The sequence below is a fragment of the Danio rerio genome, chromosome 4 (genome assembly GCF_052040795.2).
Source record: "Danio rerio strain M-AB ecotype USA chromosome 4, GRCz13ab, whole genome shotgun sequence".
In the NCBI taxonomy this organism is placed as follows: Eukaryota; Metazoa; Chordata; class Actinopteri; order Cypriniformes; family Danionidae; genus Danio; species Danio rerio.
The window spans coordinates 35,904,436-35,927,272 of record NC_141024.2 but is presented as its reverse complement, the minus strand read 5'-3'; the positions used below and the strand labels follow the sequence as shown (position 1 = coordinate 35,927,272).

Genomic DNA, 22,837 nt, shown 5'->3' with positions numbered 1-22,837 from the left:
CTTCAAAGGCAAACATTTGCGATGGCTTGGCTATAATAAGTTTCAGCATATTGTGTATTATTGTAGTGGACACACACATATTTCTTATAATGTGTAGCACCATCATACATTTTCTGTAATGTATAATTTTATAAATCTCAATTTTTTTAGCTACTGTGATCAATAGTGCAGGTATGTCCTTATCTTTGGAATCTGGGCAAAGAGACATTTATCATAGTGAGTAATGACACCAACAATTTTCAAAGTAACTAGCCGTGCATGGTTATTATTACTATTGTGTCATTTGCTTCATTGTTCTTGTTTGAAGGTCCATCACTGTCTGCTCACACTGTTTGGGCAGCAGCGGAAAACATTGGTAAGTATTTCCCTGTAATGGTCAGTCTAACCAACTGCCATGAACACTAAAGTTACATGTATTGTTTCCTAATACAGAAACTCTTCATCAAGAAATCGAGGACCTGCTAGGTGACACTGATGACATTAAGTGTTCAATTCCGACTTCCTCAAACATATGGGCAATTCGCGTTGAGCAGTCTAAAAAGAAGTGGGCAGCTTTAAGGCCTGAGATGCTGGATCCTTTATTATCTGCTGAATATACCGAGATTAGGCAGTGCCAGCACTGCCTACTGAAGCAATCTGTTATATGATGTAAAGACTGCATTCCCAAGCAGCTATTATGTCCAGACTGTGATATTTTGCTCCACAAAAGAAAACTTCACAACCGTGAAACTGATGTGGAAGGATTTTTAAGGCCCATATCCCCAACTACTTTGATCAAGGTGGATAGCAGAGGACAAATTCTATTTGAAGAAAAAGGCATGTACTTTTTTTTCTTTTTGTTCATAATCTTGAAACTTATCGTATGAATTTCTGTTATAATAATGATACAGCAATGCTAATTACAGTAAAGTTTGAAATTTGCTTCCAGATAGCATTTTGCCCCTTGAGACACCTGATGAAATTTGCAACTGTGCCACTGATTCCATTGTGGTGTCAGAGGGTAAAAAGGGAATTCTCATAGGAATTGATGGTAAGCTGAGAGCATTTAAAAACATTGTTTAATATTTCTATTATAAATGTATTATATATACTTTATTTCAATAGGTCGTTACAATGTCAGCTTGCCAGAATTCTCATGCTTAAAATGTAACGTGAGCAGAACCACCAACATTCCACTGTTGATCTGCGTTGGATGCTGGCCTGTCAAAGCAAGTTGCGAAACAATTTACAAAATAAATGTCTTTGTGTCCTATGACCACATGAAGCTGACTGCTCCTGGAATGTCCAAGCAGCCATTTACCAGTTTACTGGAACAGCAGACAGAGTTCTTTGGCCGAGTATCTATTAAAACATTTTCAGAATAATTTCTTTCTTAGTTTTGGCAGTGCAATATTTGCTTATGGGGTTTTTTTTTTTTTTTTTTGTTTTTTTTTAGGATGGAAAGATCTGTGCTGTTGCATTTTTAAAAAAGCTTTTTTGAGTGGAGATACTGTTAGTTTGAAATTGATCAGCTCTGTGGACTTACAGTGTTCGACTGTCCAGCCTGTTCTCCATTTATGCTACAGTTAACCCTTACTGTAGATCAGGGGTCTCAAACTCGCGGCCCGCGGGCCATTTGCGGCCCTCAGTGCAATATTTTGTGGCCCGCGCCGACCACTGTACACTGATAGAATCAGCGGAGCGGGGAGAGAGAGCGCTCCCCGCTCCGCTGATTCTATCCGTACACAGCGGTCACTGGCATTCCCCGCCCGCCGTGTAAACAAAGGGGCGAGGATGCCGGTGATGTCACCACGCACCCCGCCCCTTTGTTAGACGCTGTGACGGGCGGAAAGTGTTATGAGGGAACTCGCGCCGGCTAGAACCAAGGTAAGCTGTTCCCGCCCCTGCCTGCCACTTAGCTACCTATCTACACACGCGGCACACCTTCGGTCCCGCCCTTCAGTAGGCACGCGACAACACAGCTGATCAGTATGCACGCGATAACACCGCTCTTTAGTACGCGCGCATCCACTCTGCAGATCTGCACCAATCTCCTCCACCCCTGCTGTAGATTATGCAGTAAATAACTGTAAAATAGCAAGTGTTTTGCTGTAATGAAAAGTAACAGTATTTTACAGTAAAAGGAGGATTTGTATGAAATTGTGTAGAGCAAAGAATAAATTACAGTAATTTACTTTATGTACCTTTACAGAAAGTTGCTGTGATAATAAATGATAAATTACTGTTCAACCGTTAAAAAGCATATTGTAGGTTAAAAAACTGTTTAAAAAAAAAAAGTAGAATTGTTTGTGAAAATACTCTATAATACCATAAAATAGCATATTAAAATGTTTTACGAAGTGTAAGGGCACAAATTTTAAAGAAAATGTGTTTTCCCACTTCCGCTTTTTTTTCTAACCACCCCGGTGACGTCAGTGCAGGGACTTATCTGACAGACGCGCGCTGTTTACAGTGGGGCAGAGGAGCTAATAGCAGAACTGGTTGTTAGTTTTGGCGTAATTTATCATCATCGTGGTATATTATTGCGTTTATGGAAACTGCACAAACTCCAGCCTGTCAACAGATCAAGTCCACAAGTTTCCTCTTGCTATTTTGGTTTGTGAAATGGGATGAATCCGATAAGAGTGATAGCTGACGCGAACGGCGAGAAACACTCCTGGATCAGTCGGAGATGCAGCTCCGTGAGCTGTACACGGTAAGACAACTCGTTTTTCGTTTATGTTTGTCAACTTTCAAGTCCGTAAGCATTATTCTTTGAGTAATTTGAAGCAACGTGATGTGTTTACTTTGGAGTAGCCGATAGCACGGCTGCTAGCTTGTATTGTTAAGCATATTAAATATACTTTTTTAAAGCGTGTAAAAATGTACACATATATAAGACGGCTAGTAGCATCAGTTTGCTAATATAATAAATGTCTTGTATAGTTACAGCGTTGTGACTTTGTTTGGTTTTTTGGTGTGTTTATTAGACTTTGGGAGACAGATTATGACCCGGAGCTGAAGGCTTTCTCTCCACTGGCCTCTCGGTCAACTGTGCTTCACTTTGGCTCACAGAGTAACCTCAACTAAGGTGAAGTAGATTTTATATTCGCACATTCGATTAGTGACAGCTTGTGTGACACACTCTCAGTATTGTTTACCATAGTACTTTTAGTATAATGACTGAAATCACACGTAAATATGACTTAAAAACTACATTAGCACTATTAAACTGACAATGAACAATGTTGTACTTTGATAGTCATTGGCTGCTAACATGATATTAGGGATTAGCAAATAATACTCTTCTGAAATTATATTATCAGGGAGAAAGTCAGAATGTGTGAATATAAAACCAATTTTACCTCAGACATTCACCTCGTTCATCGGGTAAAATATTATGACCCCTTTCGTGAATTATTTGTGCATGGTATTATTTGATAACAAAAACTAGAAGGGCAAAAAATTACTACAATATTTCTATATAATGCAGGCAGGTAAACTCACACTATCTTTGACTTCCTTTTTTTTTTTAAATAGTGGAAACGTGTAACCATTGACTTCCATATCTGTTTTTCCCACTATAGAAGTCAATGGTTACAGATTTTTAGCTTTCTTCAAAATATCTTGGTTTGTGATCAACAGAAGAAAGTCAATAAGGTTTGAAACAAGTGTGCCGCAAGCCTGCGTTTGAGTGAAGGTCTCGGCTGTTAGATCGCCCCCTGGGGGCTGGCTGCAGTACAAGGCATAAAGCCCGCCTCCTCTGTGTTAATGACGGAGACTTGAGCCCAAATAAAAAAATTTATTACACTTGCAATAAAATGTCCCAAAAGATGGTTCTGGTCGATTAAGGCACTGGTTATTGTGCTGAAATAGGTGCTGATCTTCATTTTTGTAAACAGTTTGTTTTTAGCAGTAATTTGATGCTGAGCGTGTCTTCGTGATTGACAGCTGTGATTGACAGTTTCTCAAAGCGCGGCGTCTGAGCTTCGGCAGGAGACTGAAGTTTTATTATTCGATTTCTGTGTTATTTTACCATGACAAAATGAGTTCAGCAGTAAACTATAGTTTCTGACATACATGATCCTGGTGGAACACTGTTTATTCGCTAAGGTCAGGGCCTTTTTCGGGCTTTATTAGTTTGCTGATACACGCTTAACCACCCAGATAGTAAAATACACTCGGGTCAGTTCCGGCTAGATTCTCTTACCCTCTAGAGACTTACCCCTCAGAGCTCAGACTGATTACCTCTGCTGGACCTACTCCGGATGCCTGGACTCACTGCCCAATTCCAGCCCGAGTCAATCGAGCCAGATGCGGCCGAGCGAGCCGGCGCTGCCGCATGCGAGCCGGAATCAGCCCGCGACGCCGCGAGTACGTTATACGCTGTGGCCTGGAGCTGGCGAGATTAAATATATATAACACTCATATTTGTTAACGTTATTACATCCATTTGTGTTGATATGACAGCAAACGCATGCTGAGAAGTTTGGGGGACGTGGTTGATTTTACATAAAGCGTTTGGTTGGAAGCTCGACTCCGCTCGTTTTCGGGCTCCTCCTCTGGCTCCATCAGACAGTCCTTCTGCGCATGTCAAGGCTCCAATTTCAGCAGTCTTTTGCGACAGTTTGTGCCCGTCAAGCAGGCGTTTTGCCCTCAAGGCGTTCAATGGGAAAAGGGGCTGTAGCGTCGTCCATATTTTTTACAGTCATTGGTTTGAAACCACTTGAGGGAGAGTAAAAAATATTCTGTCCTGTCAATAAGGAAAGGCACTTTTTATTCACATATGAGGAATATTCATCTTGTAGAAGAAAAACAAATAACATTAAAAAAATTGAAGTTTGTTCTTACATGCTCAACTTCTAATGGGTACAGTCTACTGTATATGTGAGATGGTTTGCAGTTCACTATCCAGGGGTCTGCAAATGTGGTTGGGTTTTCTGTATTGTGTTATATTAAAAATCATATGGTGAATTTTAAAATATACATTATTAATAAACATGATTTAAACTTTTGCATTATTTCCCAAGAATATATGCATCAGCCCTCACTGCGTGTCTGACGGTGGACTACTGGAGTTCATCACAGACTCGACGAGAATGCAGAACCTTGCACTACATTTGCTCTCCTTTCTAGATCCTTCCAGCGGGTTTACAAGGATGAGGCTGTCGGCATCTTTTTACACAGCATTCACAATTTAACACACATTAAAGACATGATGGTGTGGCACCCACATAAACGTTGGTCAACATACTGAAAAATAATTTTAGGTTTACTTTTAAATGGGTCAGATGATATAATTTCCTTTCAGTATACACGTACTCACAAAGATACTTATACATATATAAAGAGTAAAAATGCTGGGTATTAACACTGCTTATGATTTTGTGCTATATAAATAAAACTTGAACTTGAGTTGCATTTAGAATTTGAACTTGAATTAGGGTTGAAGTTTATTTAATCATAAATGCAGATCAGATCTGTTGATCAAATCTTTGTAAATATTTTATACTATAACAACTGTACTTGTCTTTTTATGGATTGTAGCCTAAATGGGATCTGATACAGATAATCTTATACCCAATGAAAAAATGACAAAAAGACATATTTAAAAACTTATTTTAATTGTTTTAATATTTGATGTTGTTTTTATTTTAATACAGAAGCTCTGAAAACCTTTTGTAAAATAAAAAAGATTTTCCAGTACCTTGTTTACATGTTTCTGCATTATTCCAGACGTTCTGAGTTATTTGTGTTTTGTATTCACTTATCTACTATTAAAAATAGTGTCAATGTGGCATAACTGTGTTAAATGCTCATTAGTTTCTGTTACTGGTAAGTTGCCAGATAAGATTTTGTTATCTTACATATCTCTCTGTAAGCCAACACTGGCCTCTGCTCTGTTCTCCCTCACAATAGAGTTAAATTACACTTCTCTGACTTCTCTGACAGACTTCGTCTGTCCACAGGCTTATAATTGTATGGCTGGGGTCTTTCATTTGTGTGAGTCTCTCAAAATATCTTATCTCGGCATCCAAACGCGCACCATGATCAGTTGTCTTCATAGTGTTTAAATGCGCGAACTCCCTGATCCTACGTCACTTCCGGTCTGGCGATTCAAACGCGGAAGTAAATTTCCGTGACTTAAAACGACTCCAAATGGCTTAATAATAAACTTTAACGTTTATTTTAAAGAAAATCTAATTCTTACTTTACTCTTACACACATTGTCTCACTGGGGTGTCTAACCTACAATATGCTCTTTAACAATTGAAAAGATTCCTTCCATGCCTTAGAAGCGTGACTAGATCAATGCTTATCCACACAGCATGGTGGCATCAAAGGTCCCGTTGCTCATATCGAATCCCTAGTCTTCCACACTTTAGGAAACATTCAGGACGTTCCAGTAGCACAGCCTGCACTAAAAGGAGGCTGGAGATTAAGGATGGCGACACAGAGTGCAACGCCAATGTCACCTTGAAAAACCTGCCGTGACCCGGATTCGAACCGGGGTTGCTGCGGCCACAACGCAGAGTACTAACCACTATACGATCACAGCGAGCTACGGAAAAGCTGCTGGACGTTTATTCTCTGTCATATGTCTTAAAAAATGGAAGCTGTCGTTTTGCTTTTCCCTTGTAGCACATCCCTTTTCCCAAGAAACAATAGAATTGCAAACAATCATGGAAGGTTGCAAACTAAGTCCTGCACACTGCCTGGACGTAGTCGGCAGGATTCGAACCTGCGCAGGGAGACCCCAATGGATTTCAAGTCCATCGCCTTAACCACTCGGCCACGACTACAAGACTGCCTGCACTGCCATGTCCTCATTCCCAGTACATGTGTTGTGCATCCAGATGTAACTTTCAGCAAGCGATAGCTCAACGGCAAAAGCTTTGGCTCCACAAAAAGGCTTGTACGCCCGAACAGGGACTTGAACCCTGGACCCTCAGATTAAAAGTCTGATGCTCTACCAACTGAGCTATCCGGGCTCCATTTCACAGCTTCACATAGCTTATGGTTGGTGTAGATGTTGCTAAAACACAACAGATTACTGTGAGGTTGGGTTTATGGTTGATGTAGGTGTAGACATCAGTACAACACAATAGATAGGACTCCCTTTTGAGCACATCCTTTTCCCAAGAAACAATGGAATTGCAAACAATCATGGAAGGTAGCAAACTAAGTCCTGTGCACTGCCTGGACGTAGTCGGCAGGATTCGAACCACGTGTTGCTCTATTCTCATCCATTTCCTGTGACACCTTAGTTGTTTACTCAGGCTTTCTCCCGGTCTCTTCTCATCCAATTCTTGTGACCCTTAGTTGTTTACTCAGGCAATTTCCCTTTTCTAACTCTACATAGCACCTTAATTCTTTTAATGGTATGCAAGTCCACAAGCAGACCACACACACAACCCAAATATACAGATCAACCTCATACCCCAAAGAGCACAAAATCCACCTCAATATTAAGTAAAATATTATTTACTGTCATCATGACAAAGAGAAAAGAAATCAGTTAATATAAATAAGTTTTTAAAACTACTATGCTTAGAAATGTGCTGAAACAATCTCCCCTCTATTAAAAAGAAATTGGGGAAAAAAGTAAACAGGGGCGCTAATAATTGTGACTTCAACTGTATATATATATATATATATATAATGTATATGTATTACATTTTATGTATTACGACAGTTTAAACTATCGCGTATTGCTTCAGATCTTCTGCTATTCAAATATTTTTAGTTGCAGTAATGTTAAATACACCGGTCATTGCAGACGTTGGTCACATAAACAGCAACAAACAAACATGATACATCTAATTAACACATAATTATATGTAACATGATTAAAGAACTGTGTCATTTCATGAAAACATAAATCTGGATCAATTAAATCAGGGATTGTAAATATTGCCTCAGAAATTAACAGCTCGAATAGATCGCCTCAGCCGTCAACAGTTTACTGCTCACTCATGATTCAAGCGAATCACTACAATGGGTGTAACTGAACACCGAATTCAATTTTCAACTATTTAGGGCTAATTTAATACAGAACTTAAATATTAACTCTTAAATTTAAAAGGCTAAACTTACCTGGTTGATCAGACATGAGACGCAAGCAGCAGCTGAAGCAGAGGTCATTAGCGATGCAAAATTCTGCAATGTCATTGGTCAGAATTTACCACATAATGAAGACGACCAAAAAATACTTTATTTGATGCATGCACACACACACACACACACACACACACACACAAATACATATATATATATACATATAATGCTGCAAAATATTGTGAATTAACTACTCTATATTAACTGTAAATTACTTATCTACTAAAAAGAGATACTGTTATTTCATTTATTTCAGATACTGTCAAAAAAACATCCTATACTATTGTGATCTAAAAAAATAATTAATTGACATAATCAAAAATATCTTATGGAAAAAAAAATTCTAATCAAAGTCTAATGAATCAAAAAATCAAAATCAGATCCTAAAGACAAAGTGGAAATTCCAATAAATTAAGTCATATTGCTCCAAAAGATTTTAAAATATATAGGACAAAGTGAAAATCCTATAAGAAAAATTCTGAATGTCCATTATAATTTTGAAATCCATTGCAGATGCTCGTACTACTATCAGTTATGTTTGAATGTCAAACCTACCTACCCCAATCCTTAACCCAACCTCACAGTTTCCTGCTGTGTTTTATCAACCTCCCAACCTACCCCAACTCTTAACCCAACCTCACAGTAACAAACCTCCATGTGGTTTTCATTGATTCAATGTCTTGTACATGGCATAGAATACAACCTATTGCAGTTTATTAAAATCACACCTACCCCAGCCCTAGGCCCAACCTCACAGTAACCTGCTGTGTTTTATTCAATTTTACACCTACCCCAACCCTAAACACAACCTCAGAGTAACCAGTTTTTATTTTTTTTATGAATGTCTACTACAGCTACATCAATCGCAAACCCAGCCTACGTGTGGCATAACTGCCCACCCCTTAGAGGTCATCCAGCCAACTTGCAGTGTAATCTCCTCCACTTGTAGGTCTCTGAGCTGCAGCAACACCTAAGGGCTCTGACACACAGACACAAAAGAAACCATTGCTTTTAACCTCCTCTTGGAGAGGAGAGAGTCTCCGACCCTGGATCTCAGGTCTTCTATGGAGGGACTGTCAGGAATCCTGTAAGAGCATCCCATCCACACAACCTCTTGCCATAAAAACAAAGCAGAATGTGTGGTGAAGGAACTCCGGGTTGACAGAGCCTTGTCCTTGCTTCAAGCAATGTGCTAACAAGGTGCTGAATAGAGTGACGGTGGTGCAAAGGTTAGCGCTTATGACTATGGATCAGAAGATTCTCGGTTACGGAAACCAAGAAACTTTGTATGAGAGAGTGCGTAAGTGTATGAGTGGCACTTGGGCAAGCGGAGCAGGGACGTGCCAGCAATCAGAATAAACTGGAATTTGTGCCAAGACTGGGTTTCAAAAGTGGCAGTTCCCATATGGTCTAGCGGTTAGGATTCCTGGTTTTCACCCGGGTGGCCCCGGTTCGCCTCCCAGTATGGGAAGGCTTGAGTGCTTTTGCTTCTGTCCTTTTTGGCCAGCGGTCGGACTGCAGCTAGCTTATAGGATGTGGTTGTGGAAGTAACCTGGAAGCCTTCGATAGCTCAGTTGGTAGAGCGGAGGACAGTAGTTGGGATGTTGGCAATCCTTAGGTCGCTGGTTCGACTCCGACTCGAAGGACATGTTTTGCGCTCAGAGCCTCTTTCTTGCCTTTGCGAAGAGAGCTCAGCACTGCTCGAAGTTCACCATGGAGGTGAAAAGGAAGCTCCCGGGCCGCAGTGGTGAGAGTGCCAAATCCTTACCACTAGACCACCAGGGAATGTCTGGCTAATGGTTGCCCTCAAGTCTAGCTGTGGGCCTCCACCCAGGTGTGCTGCAGCTGCTCCAAAAATAACTCTAACATTTGCAACCTCCTCCTGGAGTAGTGAAAGTCTCACAGCCTGGATCACAGTTCTTCTTGGGAGGGATTGTCACATGCTCTGTGTAAGAGCATCTTATCGACACCACAACTTGCCATGACAACAAAGCACAGCATGCGTTGAAGGAACTCCGTTCACCGAGCCGTGTCCTCTTTCCAAGCAGCATGCTAATGAGCACTGCTGACGTAGACTGGGCCAGTGGCGCATACTGCCACCTGTAAGTCGTCGTTATTCTTGGTTACACCGGCCAATCACGTTCCGGGTTGGAACCAAGATTCACCTTATTCTTGGTTACGGCAGCCAATCATGTTCCGAGTTACAATGAACGCTATGGCCAATCAGAGCCCTTATAACATTCATGATTTGTATTGTAATAACAGATTTTGTTGCAGATTAATGTTGTTGCGGACAACAATTGCAAAGTAAGTATTTTTATAACAAGTTGGTTTAAATAACCATTACACTAACATTAATTACTACAACACGATTATTAAATGATTGTTATAGATGTTATATAATGTTATTTGGTAAGATCAACGTTAGCCAACCAAGCACACTGTACAGTTTTACTACAAACATTTTAATGCAATTATTACACATTACAACACTTTATATTATCATTTACTACCATAGTTACAATAATGCCCGTGCATTATTCTAACACATTAATGAATCACTTCACTAATAATAAATATAAGGCTCATTTCATCAGTCACTAATTATAAACAAATAGTATAATAACGCTCACATATCACTACATCACTAATCATGAACTAATCTAATAACGCTCACGCATAATACATCCCTAATCACAAAACAAAAAACAATATGGATCACGCATGATTGCATCACTAATAATAAACCAAGAATAGAATAATGCTCACATTAATTCATCACTAATAATAAAGCTACAATATAAGGGTCACACATTAATGCATCACCAATAATAAAACAATAATATAATAATGCACACGCATTAATTCATCACTAATCATAATCCAGTAACAAAGTTAACATTAATATTCTTCTTTAATTTTCTATTTCACAGACAATAGATTAAATGTAGTACAGACTAAAATATAAGTAACTTCAATTTAAAGTAATAGTTTGAATGCACTGCTTTTACATGTAATAGAACAGTAGTTTTCAAAATGTAGCAAATATTTTCTTTTTGAAAATGAAAATATTGTCTTTAAAAAATTGACATTACAAAGAGATAACATAGAATAAAATTTCACTTATTTGCTGTCTCAACTAGGACAAACATTGTTATTAATGGTATAATTATTTTAATATCTCACCACCCGTTTACTGCCACAGTATCACAGTGTCTTTCTCCAACTACGGCTGTAAATAGTTGGCTAAAATCTGTTTGTCTGCAGACATTGCTCCAAATATCTTCTTTGTGTTCCTCAAAACAGAGACATTTAAATGTATTTGGTACAACTTGAGGGTGAGTCAATTTTTAAATTTGTGTAACCTATGTATTACTTTAACCAATGTGTTACTAGATGGAACCTCGATTCAGGAGACGGAATGATGGCAGCCTGAATCTGACAGATACAGTGGAGGCAACAAAAGTGAAGGAAGCTAACAAAGGAAAGCCATACAGAAAATCACTGTCCCCAGAGGCAGAACTGGACAAGGCCAAAAAAGCTTAAATGAGCACCATGGAGATGTGACTAACAGAAAACATCTGCTGAGTTTCTTTGAAGAGGGGCCCCACAGGAGTAAGCAAAGGCTCCAAAGAACATGCCCACAATAAAGTGAGTTTTAGAGAATATATTGACCTCTTTTCTTCTGGCAGAATTGCCTTTGCCATGAAGGAAGAGCATTATGATGGGAAACCACCTAGCAGTCTGCCACGGCCTAGCACTCTGCCATGACCCAACACACTGCTCCTACCAAGCATTTTGCTTCTACCCAGCACTCTGCCCAGGGTACCCCCAGGATCCTCCAAATGAAATGCAAGGCTTTTTAAGACCTTTTCAATAACATTTCAAATGAAATTTAATGACAACTTTGTACCCATTCCGGCAAAAGTATGAGGGAAAAATGTAAAATCTGTATAAAGACTGAACCCTAGTAAAAAATTATGTACAATTGGGCTACTTGAATTAAGTAAAGCATTTTATTTCAATTTTCTGTTATATTTAATACATACGCAACAGTGTGGTCAGCACCCAGTAGTGAATATGAAGGTCAAACATGACTGAAAACCCGTTGTCACATGTTACAGTGCCCTTTTTTGGACACTTGAGGTCACTAGCTTGTTTTGTAGTTTAACTTCATTTCCTATAATCCTTTGCACTTCTGATTGTATTCTGTTACAGCTGTTTCTTGTTTGTTAATTTAGCCCTGTATTTATAAACCCTTTTGTCTTGTGTTTTAGTTGCCTTAAGATTTTGTTTGTCCCTCACGTCCGGTATGTTTGTTTGGTGATCTAGTTTTGTATTGGCTTATTCTTAGATTCTTGTTTGTTTTTGTTAACACTTATACCCATTTTTGTATTTTTTGTCAGTTCTTTTGTCTGGACTCATTTCTTGAAGATTCTGTGCAAGATTGGGAAACTCCTTTTGTCTTTGTCTAAATAAATTGCTGCACATGGATTTTTGTGTTTTGTGATTCTCCATCTCATGACACCCCTTGGCCCTATTTACCTGGTCAGTCAGTTCTTTAGTTATAAAAGGATTTGAATTAAGTAATATATGCAGTTTTGTTACTTCCACTCAAAAGTGTAACTGCAATCTCAGAGTCAGAAACCATGGTTTTAAAAACCTCTGTAATGTTCTTATTCAGTGTGAAAGAGTGGTGCACAGGGATTGTTTTAAAGACCCACATCACATCTGCCTGCAGAGCTGGTGTTGAGCCACGGTAAGGTAGGATGTTCCTTTGCTGTGGTGGCAGTGTTGGGCAAACTACTTGAAAAATGTAATGAGCTAAGCTATTAGCTACTCTACTTAAAAGCTTACCTCTTAGAATTGTATCAAGCTAAGCTATAAACTCCTTGGCAAAAGTAGCCTAGCTACATCTAAGCTATTTTTTCAATTCTCATATTTAAATCGAAGCAACTTAAATCCAAGTCAATCATATCTTATTGATCAATAAAACTGTCAATGAAACATAATTCAGTTCAGTTATTTACTGTAAATAATATGCTGTACCAAACAGAAACAAATTATAGTATATAACAGCAAAAACTAAAAATCCAATAAAACCAGGTGTTACACAAATTAAATACTATAGTCATTTATAGTAAAGGGAAATACTTTACAATAAGCATTATATTGTATATATATTTACAACTCTTCATCAATGAAGTACACCCTAATCTAATCTCTCTGTCATCTTTCAATCAAGCATGTTTCTCGTGTCAGCCCAATGATTGTTTGGTGACATCACCAACCAGAGTGAGAGGTGGCAGTAACGCATCAAAAACTTTGTTATCGACCACCGTAAAACAGGAAGAAGAAACTGTCATTCTTCTAATGTAGAAATTTCTTCATTACTGATTGTTAAAGCTGTTACAGTAATCAAAGAGGTTTCCGCTGCACAGAACTGCACAATAGGTGGTTGGCACTGACAAGCAGTACTACACGCGGTGTGTTTGGCAACCCCCCATATGGGAGTCCAGGGCCGTAACACCCATTGTCGCTAACGTTAGCTTAAAAGATTTCCGGCATCAACAGCAATAGGCGTTGCGGTCATTTCCTGGCACAGGCTTAACCCAAACGCAATTCGGATTCCTTGGCCACAGCGACAGTTTCCCATTTTAGCCGACAAACTGGGCTAGCCACTATCTTGTTCTGTGCCTCACCTCAAGTAACCATATGACGGGTGCGCACGCTTTCTGCTATGACGTGGAGCGCGAGGTGCACTCAACGTTACGCTGCATGAATTTTTAATTAGCCTACATTAGTAACAGTTCATTTTGTTACGTTATGAACTTAATTCTAGGAAAGGCAAAAATAAATGAAGAAAATTAAGACCTTTGTAATGAAATTTAAGACTTTATTTACAAAATTCAAGACTATTAAGGCCTTCATTTGAAATTATGAAAATTAAGAGTTTTTCAATGCTTTTAAGACCCCACGGGTACTTTGGACATGGACCTTCAGCATGCAGTGGGACGGTTTGCTGCTAAGTGTGACATGGCAGGAAAAAAAACAGCAGCTCAGAAACCATAGTGCTTGACTGGAAAAAGGTGGCCATCTCCAGTTTGGAGGAGAGTCCTTACCCCAAATAGAGTTCAGGTATCTGCGTTTTTTTTTTTTTTTTTCTTCATGAGGAATGGAATGTGAGATTTAAAGATGGATCAGTGCAGCAGCAGCAGTAATGCAGTTGATGTGATTGTCGGTTGTGGTTAAGGAGCTGAGATGAAAGGCAATGTTCTCAATTTACCACTCAGTCTAGGTTCCTACTCTTACCTATGGTCATAACTGAAAGGACAAGATCTCGGATACAACCAGACACATTTTACAAAGTGTTATGACCCGCTTGTTTGAGTTGCAACATAAAAGAGAGATGAGCCAACAAAATAGCTTGAATGCAAATGATTTACACTGTTAACCCTTACTGTAGATTATGCAGTAAATAACTGTAAAATAGCCAGTGTTTTTCTGTAATAAAAGGAAACAGTATTTTACTGTAAAAGGAGCAGGATTTGTATGAAATTTTGTAGTGCAAAGAATAAATTACAGTAATTTACTTTATGTACCCATTACAGATAGTTACTGTGATAATAAATGGTAAATTACTGCTCAAACATGATTACCCCATGTACTCTGATGCTTTATGTTGCTATATATATATATATATATATATATATATATATATATATATATATATATATATATATATATATATATATATATACTATTCAGTTTTGGTATGTGTATGGTCAGTATTGAGGAGAAAGTGAGACAATGCATTGATGATAAGCTAATTTTCTCTGCGGCGATCTCTGTGTTTTCTTTGGTTCCTTTTATGTTTTTAACATTGAGTATCAGGAGTCAACCAATGTCTGTCACAGAGCTAATTAAAAGGTAAAGATATTGACGAGATGCATTTAAAGGCAAAAATATTCACACAGAGCAACCAAATTATCACAATCATTAATATATAACTTTGTTTACTTTTCTATAATTATTTAAAAAATATCTTAAACAGCACGTACATACATTTTCGCAGAGACTCAATGAATTTGTTTGAAAAACTTCAAATGAAGTTGGTAAAAAATGGCATTAACAGTATAGTATAAAGACTTTCCTAAATAAATGTATTAATCAAGTTATTTGTTTTTTTTGTTTTTCTTTATTTTTTTGCTTTGGATGAAGTTTTTTATATTTTTATTGTTTTTATTCAATGATATGTACATGATTGTGATAAATGTAGGCAATTCCTTTGAAAATATGCTATGTACCAGGGATGTCAAACCCCTGAAGGGCCGCAGCCCAGCAGAATTTAGTTCCAGCCCTGCTTCAACACACTACCTTTAGATTTAGTTTGATCAGGTGTGTTTAATTAGTATAACTGCACTGTTACTCTGTAGATTATGCAGTAAACAACTGTAAAATAGCCAGTGTTTGTAAATAATTCATTGATTCATGTCTTCTGTGCAACTTTTTGTCCAAATGTTTCTTAAGCTGTGCCGAATGAGTGAAACTCTGTAGACACTGATCAGATCTGTACGGTTTCTCACCAGTGTGAATCCTCTTTTGTGTTTTCAGATGTGTTAACTGATTAAACCTCTTGTCAGTTTGAAGACTTGTATGGTCTCTCCAGTGTGAATCGTCTCGTGCAGTTTCAATTTGAGCTGTAATAAAAGTCTTCTCACACTCAAAGCACATATACTCGTTCACACCAGTGTGGATCTTCATGTGTTCATTAAGGTTTGCTAATCTGTTGAAACTCTCCCCACACTGAGTCCATGTGATTGGTTTCTCTCCAGTGTGGGTCTTCATGTGTTTATTAAGTTCTGATGAGTTGCTGAAACTCATCCCACATCGAAGCTGCAGTCACACTAGTGTTTGAGCATGAGAAATTCTGTTGTATGACGCTGCAAAAGGAGTGGGATTAAACAAGATGATTAGACATTCTAGTTTCTCTCCAGTGTGGCTCATGATGTGTAGATTAAGGGATGATGATTGGCTGAAGCTCTTCCCACACAGAGTGCATGTGAATGGTTTCTCTCCAGTGTGGATTTTCATGTGTTTATTAAGGGACGATGAATGGTTGAAACTCTTCTCACACTGGGTGCATGTGAATGGTTTCTCTCCAGTGTGGATCCTTATGTGTTTATTAAGGGATGTTGATTGGCTGAAACTTTTCCCACACTGAGTACAAGTGAATGGTTTCTCTCCAGTGTGGATTTTCATGTGATTGTTAAGATGTGATGATCGGTTGAAACTCTTTCCACACTGAGTGCATGTGAATGGTTTCTCTCCAGTGTGGATCCTCATGTGTAGATTAAGGGATGATGATCGGTTGAAACTCCTCCCACATTGAGTGCATGTGAATGGTTTCTCTCCAGTATGAATCCTCATGTGTAGATTAAGGTATGATAATTGGTTGAAACTCTTCCCACACTGAGTACATGTGAATGGTTTCTCTCCAGTGTGGATCCTCATGTGTAGATTAAGGGATGATGATCGGTTGAAACTCCTCCCACATTGAGTGCATGTGAATGGTTTCTCTCCAGTATGAATCCTCATGTGTAGATTAAGGTGTGATAATTGGTTGAAACTCTTCCCACACTGAGTACATGTGAATGGTTTCTCTCCAGTGTGGATTTTCATGTGATTGTTAAGGTGTGATGATTGGTTGAAACTCTTCCCACATTGAGTGCATGTGAATGGTTTCTCTCCAGTGTGGATCATCATGTGAATCTTAAGATAGTCTTTTCTTCCAAAACTCTTTCCACACTGAGTGCAGGTGAAACGATTCTTGTCACTCCTTTTCAAAATACCATTAGTCTGTAAATTAGTTTTTTCCTCAATTTTGACATGATGTTCCTCCTCTTTTCTCCCCTTATTCTCTTCAATTCGGTCTGAAAAAAATAAATAAAACATTAGTTTTCATTAAGTCTTAAAGTTTCTCATTAAAAGCTGAAAAGTGAAAAGACACTGGAAACATTGGCTACACTCACTGTAATTTTGATGCACATTAAATGTAAAATAAATCAGATCATATTCAATCCAAGATGGCGACGCGTGCACAATGCGAGGCTCAGGGTCTTTCCAGTTTCTGCATTTTTGCAGTATTATTCCTGCTCATTTCGGGTCTGTTCGTGCAGAACAGTGGTGCCTTTACATTGTATACCCAACAGGAGCTTTTGGATTGGTTTGTGGATTCCGGACAGTTTTATTAGCAATCTTCGACTCATCCATGAGACTGCCAGAACACCTCGGGCTGGGCGGAAGTGCTCACAGACCGCGCATAGAATGTAAACAAAGACCGGGGAAGCGCGGCGGGCTAAAAGCTAAGCTAAAGCTAACTCCACACCAGCTCACTTTACCCAGCATCTTTCTCGCCAATGTACGGCCACTGGTGAACAAAATGGATAAGATTCGACTGTGCATCAACCACAGCAAAAGATTATGGAACTGTAACATCATGATTTTCACAGAAACATGGCTAAACAGTGGGATACCAGACAACGCTGTATCGCTAAAGGAGCACCACACATTCCGAGCGGACAGAACGGCGGATGACTCCAGTAAGACCAGAGGCGGAGGATTATGCATTTATATTAGCAAAGCTTGGTGCACAAACTCTGTCGTCGTTGGGAGACATTGCTCTGCTAACCTGGAATTCCTAATGGTTAAATGTAGACCTTTTTACCTACCACGGGAGTTCACATCCACCATAATATCTGCTGCTTATATTCCTCCCGACACTGATGCAAAGCTGGCTATGAACAAACTTCATGCAGCCATCAGCAAACAACAGAATGCTCACCCGGAGGCTGCTTTTATTGTTGCGGGGGATTTTAATCACTCAAGCTTAAAGACAGTGCTACCTAAATTCCATCAAAACATTCTCTGTCACAGAAGGGGAAACAAAACATTGGACCATGTTTACACAAACATAGCTGAAAACATAGCTGAAGCCTATGCTGTGACCCCCCTCCCCCACCTGGGTCAGTCAGATCACCTTTCTTTGTTCCTTACCCCCAAATACTCATCGACCGTGTGAAGCCATCAGTGAGGACCATCAAAGTGTGGCCAGCGGGGGCAGACTCCACACTCCAGGACAGGTTTCAACACACAGACTGGGGTATGTTTGCTTCCCAGGCCACACATGGCTCTCACACAGACATTGACAGTTACACTTCCTCTGTTCTGGAATATATTAACACCACCATAGACAGTGTTACAACCCAGAAACTAATCACCACATACCCGAATCAGAAGCCATGGATGAACAAGGAGGTGCGCCTCCTGCTGAAGGCACGCAACACTGCCTTCAGATCAGGGGATGCACAGGCCTACAGCACTTACAGGGCTAATCTGAAGAGGGGCATCAAAAAGGCCAAGCACTGCTACAAGCTTAAGCTAGAGGAGCACTTTTCCAACTCTGATCCTTGGCGCATGTGGCAGGGCATCCAGGCCATCACCAACTACAAACCCAGCCAGTCCACATCCACAGACGTCTCCTTCCTGAACGAGCTAAATGACTTTTATGCCCGCTTTGAAAAAGACAATAAAGAACCCTACACCAGGATCACTTCCTCCACCAACCACTCACCTATCACACTCACCTCCTCAGAAGTACACATCGCACTGAGTGGTATCAATGGGCGTAAGGCTGCTGGACCAGACAGTATTCCTGGGCGTGTCCTCAAAGTATGTGCAGAACAGCTCACTGGGGTATTCACAGACATTTTCAACCTGTCGCTTAACCTAGCAGCTGTGCCAACATGCTTTAAAACCACCTCTATTGTGCCAGTGCCCAAACACTCCAGCCCAACATGCCTAAATGACTACCGCCCTGTAGCACTCACACCCATCATCATGAAGTGCTTCGAGCGGTTGGTCCTGGCACATCTAAAAGACTCTGCCATTCACACTGGACCCACATCAGTTTGCTTACCGTGGCAACAGGAGCACAGAGGATGCAGTCTCTATAGAACTGCACTCTGTACTCACACACCTGGACAATAAAAACACTTATGCACGAATGCTGTTTGTGGACTTCAGCTCAGCATTCAACATTGTCATACCCTCCAAGTTACTGATCAAACTCAGAGACCTGGATATCGACACATCACTATGCAACTGGATTATGAACTTTTTGACTAACAGACCTCAGAATGTTAGATCAGGTCACATCTGCTCCACCAGCGTCACACTCAACACTGGTGTACCACAGGGCTGTGTGCTGAGCCCCTTCCTTACTCCCTTTTTACCGTTGACTGTAGGCCTGTTAATAGATCCAACACCATCATCAAATTTGCAGATGACACCACAGTGATTGGTCTAATCAGCAATAATGATGAGACGGCCTACAGGGAGGAGATACAGCATCTGGCCACTTGGTGCACCGACAATAACCTGCTCCTTAACACCAACAAGACCAAGGAGCTCATTGTGGATTTCAGAAAGGGACGAACAGGCTCACATGATCCCATCCACATCAATGGGATGGCCGTTGAGCCTGTCTCATCCTTTAAGTTCCTGGGGACCCACATCTCAAAGGACCTTTTCTGGTCCACCAACACCTCCAGCCTGATCAAGAAGGCTCACCAGCGCCTATTCTTCTTAAGGCAACTGAAGAAGAACCAGCTTTCATCAGCCGTCCTGGTGAACTTCTACCGCTGCACAATAGAGAGCATCCTGACAAACTGTGTCACAGTCTGGTATGGAAGCTGTTGCTGTTGCTCAGCTCTGTTGCTGAGCATAAGGCACTGCAGCGGGTGGTGAAAACTGCCCAACGCATCACAGGGACCACACTGCCAGCCATAGAGGACATCCAGAAGAAACACTGTTTGCGCCGAGCACGCAGTATTCTGAAGGACACCTTTCACCCTGCTCACAGACAGTTTTCTCTCCTGCCCTCTGGCAGGCGCTTCAGGCTCCCCCGGACAAAAACCAGCAGACTGAGGAACAGCTTTTTCCCCAGAGCTGTCTCCCTCCTGAACTCTGCCCCACACTGACTCTTTTGCCCCCCCAATACACCCCCCACTCTCCTCTAACTTAAACTCCTCGCAATAACTGCACTGTTTAACATTTGCACGTTTAAAATTTGCACATTCACTGCACCACATTGAACTGTTTACTTATTGAACTGTACATATTCACTGCATATGGACATTTGTATGTATGTACACACCCACTATACATATACACTTGTAATCATGCTTATTTATCTGCATACTACTGATTATTAATAGCAACCTGTACATATATTCATATATTGGTACATATACACTTGTAATCATGTTTATCTATCCCTGTACATATATTGTAACATATACACTTGTAATCATGTTTATCTATCTGCACACTACTGATTATTAATAGCAACCTGCACATATATTCATATATTGTAAATCTGTTCATAGCTTATCCAACCTCTATATAATGTTCATAGTACATCCATCTGTAAATATCACCATAGTTTTCTATAACTGCACTTTATAACTTATTCCTGTATCCTGCACTTGCTGCTATTGCCCTGCTGGTTAGACCTAAACTGCATTTCGTTGCATTGTACTTGTACATGTGTAATGACAATAAAGTTGAATCTAATCTAATCCAATCTAATCTATATATATCGAGAGAAAGAGAGAGAGAGAGAGAGAGAGAGAGTGCTAAGAACACATGTCACAGATTTCTCTTTTAAATTAATATTTTCTACAGGATGCTTTACAATAATATTTGTGCATATACATTAAATTTTTCAGTACCAATACAAAGTTATATATACAGTCTTTTATGAGAATACTGCAGGTCAAATATCGTCAGCATGGTTAAACCTTTTATTAATTTATTGTTTTTATTTACTTTATAAAGCACCAAGGACGCTTTACAAACAGCAAAAGAACAAGAAAAGTAATAACGTTAAGAAAGTAGAGAAAATAAGAGACTAAAATACATAAAAGAATGACAAAAGACCTGAGAACAAGTAACGAAAGAAACTGATTCTGTCTTTCGATGAGTGTTTATGTGCATTTAGGAGAACTAAGCAGCACACTCAGGGCTGCAAGATGGATTTAATTTAGTATTCTTATTATTAAAATATATCTGAATGAGGATCAAATGACTGAGTTGGTCTTTGAGAAGGAAAACTAACCTGTTTGTTCCTGCAGATCTTCCTGTTTGACTGTGAATGTTTCTTCAATCTTCACATCTTCACTCTCCTCTTTAATAAACGCCATCTTTATAACAGTGTGGAGATCAGTCGCTTCAACAGGAGTTTTTCTCTGCGTTTTGACACTTTATCCTGTTTAAAATGAACAAAACAATAAAACTGTCCTGTTTAAAATAAATAAAACAATGAACAGAAACAAAATAACTTCTCTTCAACACTTGCTTCAAGTTTCTTTTTATTATCAAATAGAAATCAGGTAAAACATTTCTTTAAGAATAGAGGTAAAGTTGGTTTTATATTTCGCACATTCGAACTTTTCCCTTAGTAATATAATTTCATTAAAGTATTATTTGCAAGCTCTAAATAGCGAAATCATAATAGCAGCAAATGACTATCAAAATACAACATTGTTCACAGTCAAATAAACAGTGTTAATGTTGTTTTCAAGTCACACTTGCATGCTAATTCTGATCAAATATTCAAAGTAGCATGGTAAACAATATAGAGACCGCTAAATGAACAAATCTGCGAATATAAAACCAACTTTACCTCTATCAGAAAAGTTTGGGAAACCCTGCTTTAAAACACCTATTACACCCTTTTCTATTTCAAACAATAGCCCTTGGCTACTGAGAATAAAATAGTACTACGTTGTATAAAGGGTTTAAATATTACTGTCAACAGCAGGTACATAATTTAGCATCGGATGAAAAAACCTGAAACTATAATTAAATCATGTTATATCCGTAAACATTTGAAAACACAAACCTTTCTCCAGTTGAAACACAGCGCTGAAGCGGCGCCGCCTGATGACGTCACACGCCACGCCAAAATAAAAGTCATTATTATTTTTTCGCTTTTTTGCCACTTACTGTTGCAGTCATGACTTATTGATACATTTCTCCCATGTTTTTTCACTTTATACTATTTCTGCGCTCTCTCTCTTTCTTTCCCTCACATTAAACATTTTACGTGCTTTATTGGCATGACAAATAACTACATTCGTATTGCCAAAGCAGTGCAGCGTCGCTGAGTACAAACAAGACAGTGCAAAAAGGGCAGTAGTGCAAACAAATATGAACATAAAATATAACACAGAGAAAACACATAAATAAATAAAATAAAAATAGATGAAACTTTATAAAATTAAAAATACATTAATAAAAATAAAGATTAATAAAAAATAGATTAGATTTCTCTCTCTCTCACACACACACACTCATACACTAAAGACAATTTAGCCTATCCAATTCACCTGTACCGCATGCCTTTGGGGGAAACCGGAGCACCCGGAGGAAACCCACGCGAATGCAGGGAAAACATGCAAACTCCACAAAGAAATGCCAACTGAACCGAGGATTGAACCAGCGACCTTCTTGCTGTGAGGCAACAGCACAACCTACTGCGCCACTGCTTCGCCCAGCATAAAAATGTACATAAATAAATCACAATTTAAATGGACAAATAAATAGATATGTTTGAATTGTGTTTTTAAATGTCATTTAATTAAGCAATAAAATAATGCATTACAAAAACATTTTA

At 39.2% G+C, this 22,837-nt stretch overlaps 2 protein-coding genes, 3 non-coding genes and 1 pseudogene across 9 annotated transcripts in view; 2 read left to right on the top strand and 4 right to left on the bottom strand.

The window, feature by feature from the left end:
• zgc:173607 overlaps positions 1–22,837 on the top strand; it is an 85,664-nt gene that overhangs the window by 30,653 nt on the left and 32,174 nt on the right. The window lies entirely within an intron of this gene.
• Positions 402–5,685, top strand: LOC148680285 (uncharacterized; annotated as a pseudogene). Its single transcript, XR_015942115.1, has 5 exons — positions 402–816; positions 929–1,030; positions 1,105–1,337; positions 1,436–3,070; positions 5,010–5,685. The product of XR_015942115.1 is annotated as an uncharacterized LOC148680285 (transcript).
• trnah-gug (transfer RNA histidin (anticodon GUG)) lies at positions 6,467–6,538 on the bottom strand. The gene has a single exon. It is a non-coding gene; the product is annotated as a tRNA-His (tRNA).
• trnas-uga (transfer RNA serine (anticodon UGA)) lies at positions 6,701–6,782 on the bottom strand. Its single transcript has one exon. It is a non-coding gene; the product is annotated as a tRNA-Ser (tRNA).
• trnak-uuu (transfer RNA lysine (anticodon UUU)) lies at positions 6,899–6,971 on the bottom strand. The gene has a single exon. It is a non-coding gene; the product is annotated as a tRNA-Lys (tRNA).
• Positions 15,541–22,837, bottom strand: part of LOC137491263 (uncharacterized) — a 104,816-nt gene continuing 97,519 nt past the window's right edge. The window contains exons 1-3 of one of the 4 annotated variants that reach the window (XM_087249113.1): positions 21,840–22,124; positions 21,278–21,562; positions 15,541–17,030 (exon numbers count right to left, since the gene is read on the bottom strand). In XM_087249113.1, coding sequence (XP_087105239.1) covers positions 16,000–17,030; positions 21,278–21,362 — 1,116 coding nt within the window. In that variant the 5' untranslated portion in view covers positions 21,363–21,562; positions 21,840–22,124 and the 3' untranslated portion in view covers positions 15,541–15,999. Of the gene's footprint in view, positions 17,031–21,277; positions 21,563–21,839; positions 22,125–22,837 lie in introns of those variants that run through there. The other 3 variants (XM_087249111.1, XM_087249110.1, XM_087249112.2) reach the window with 3 other exon arrangements.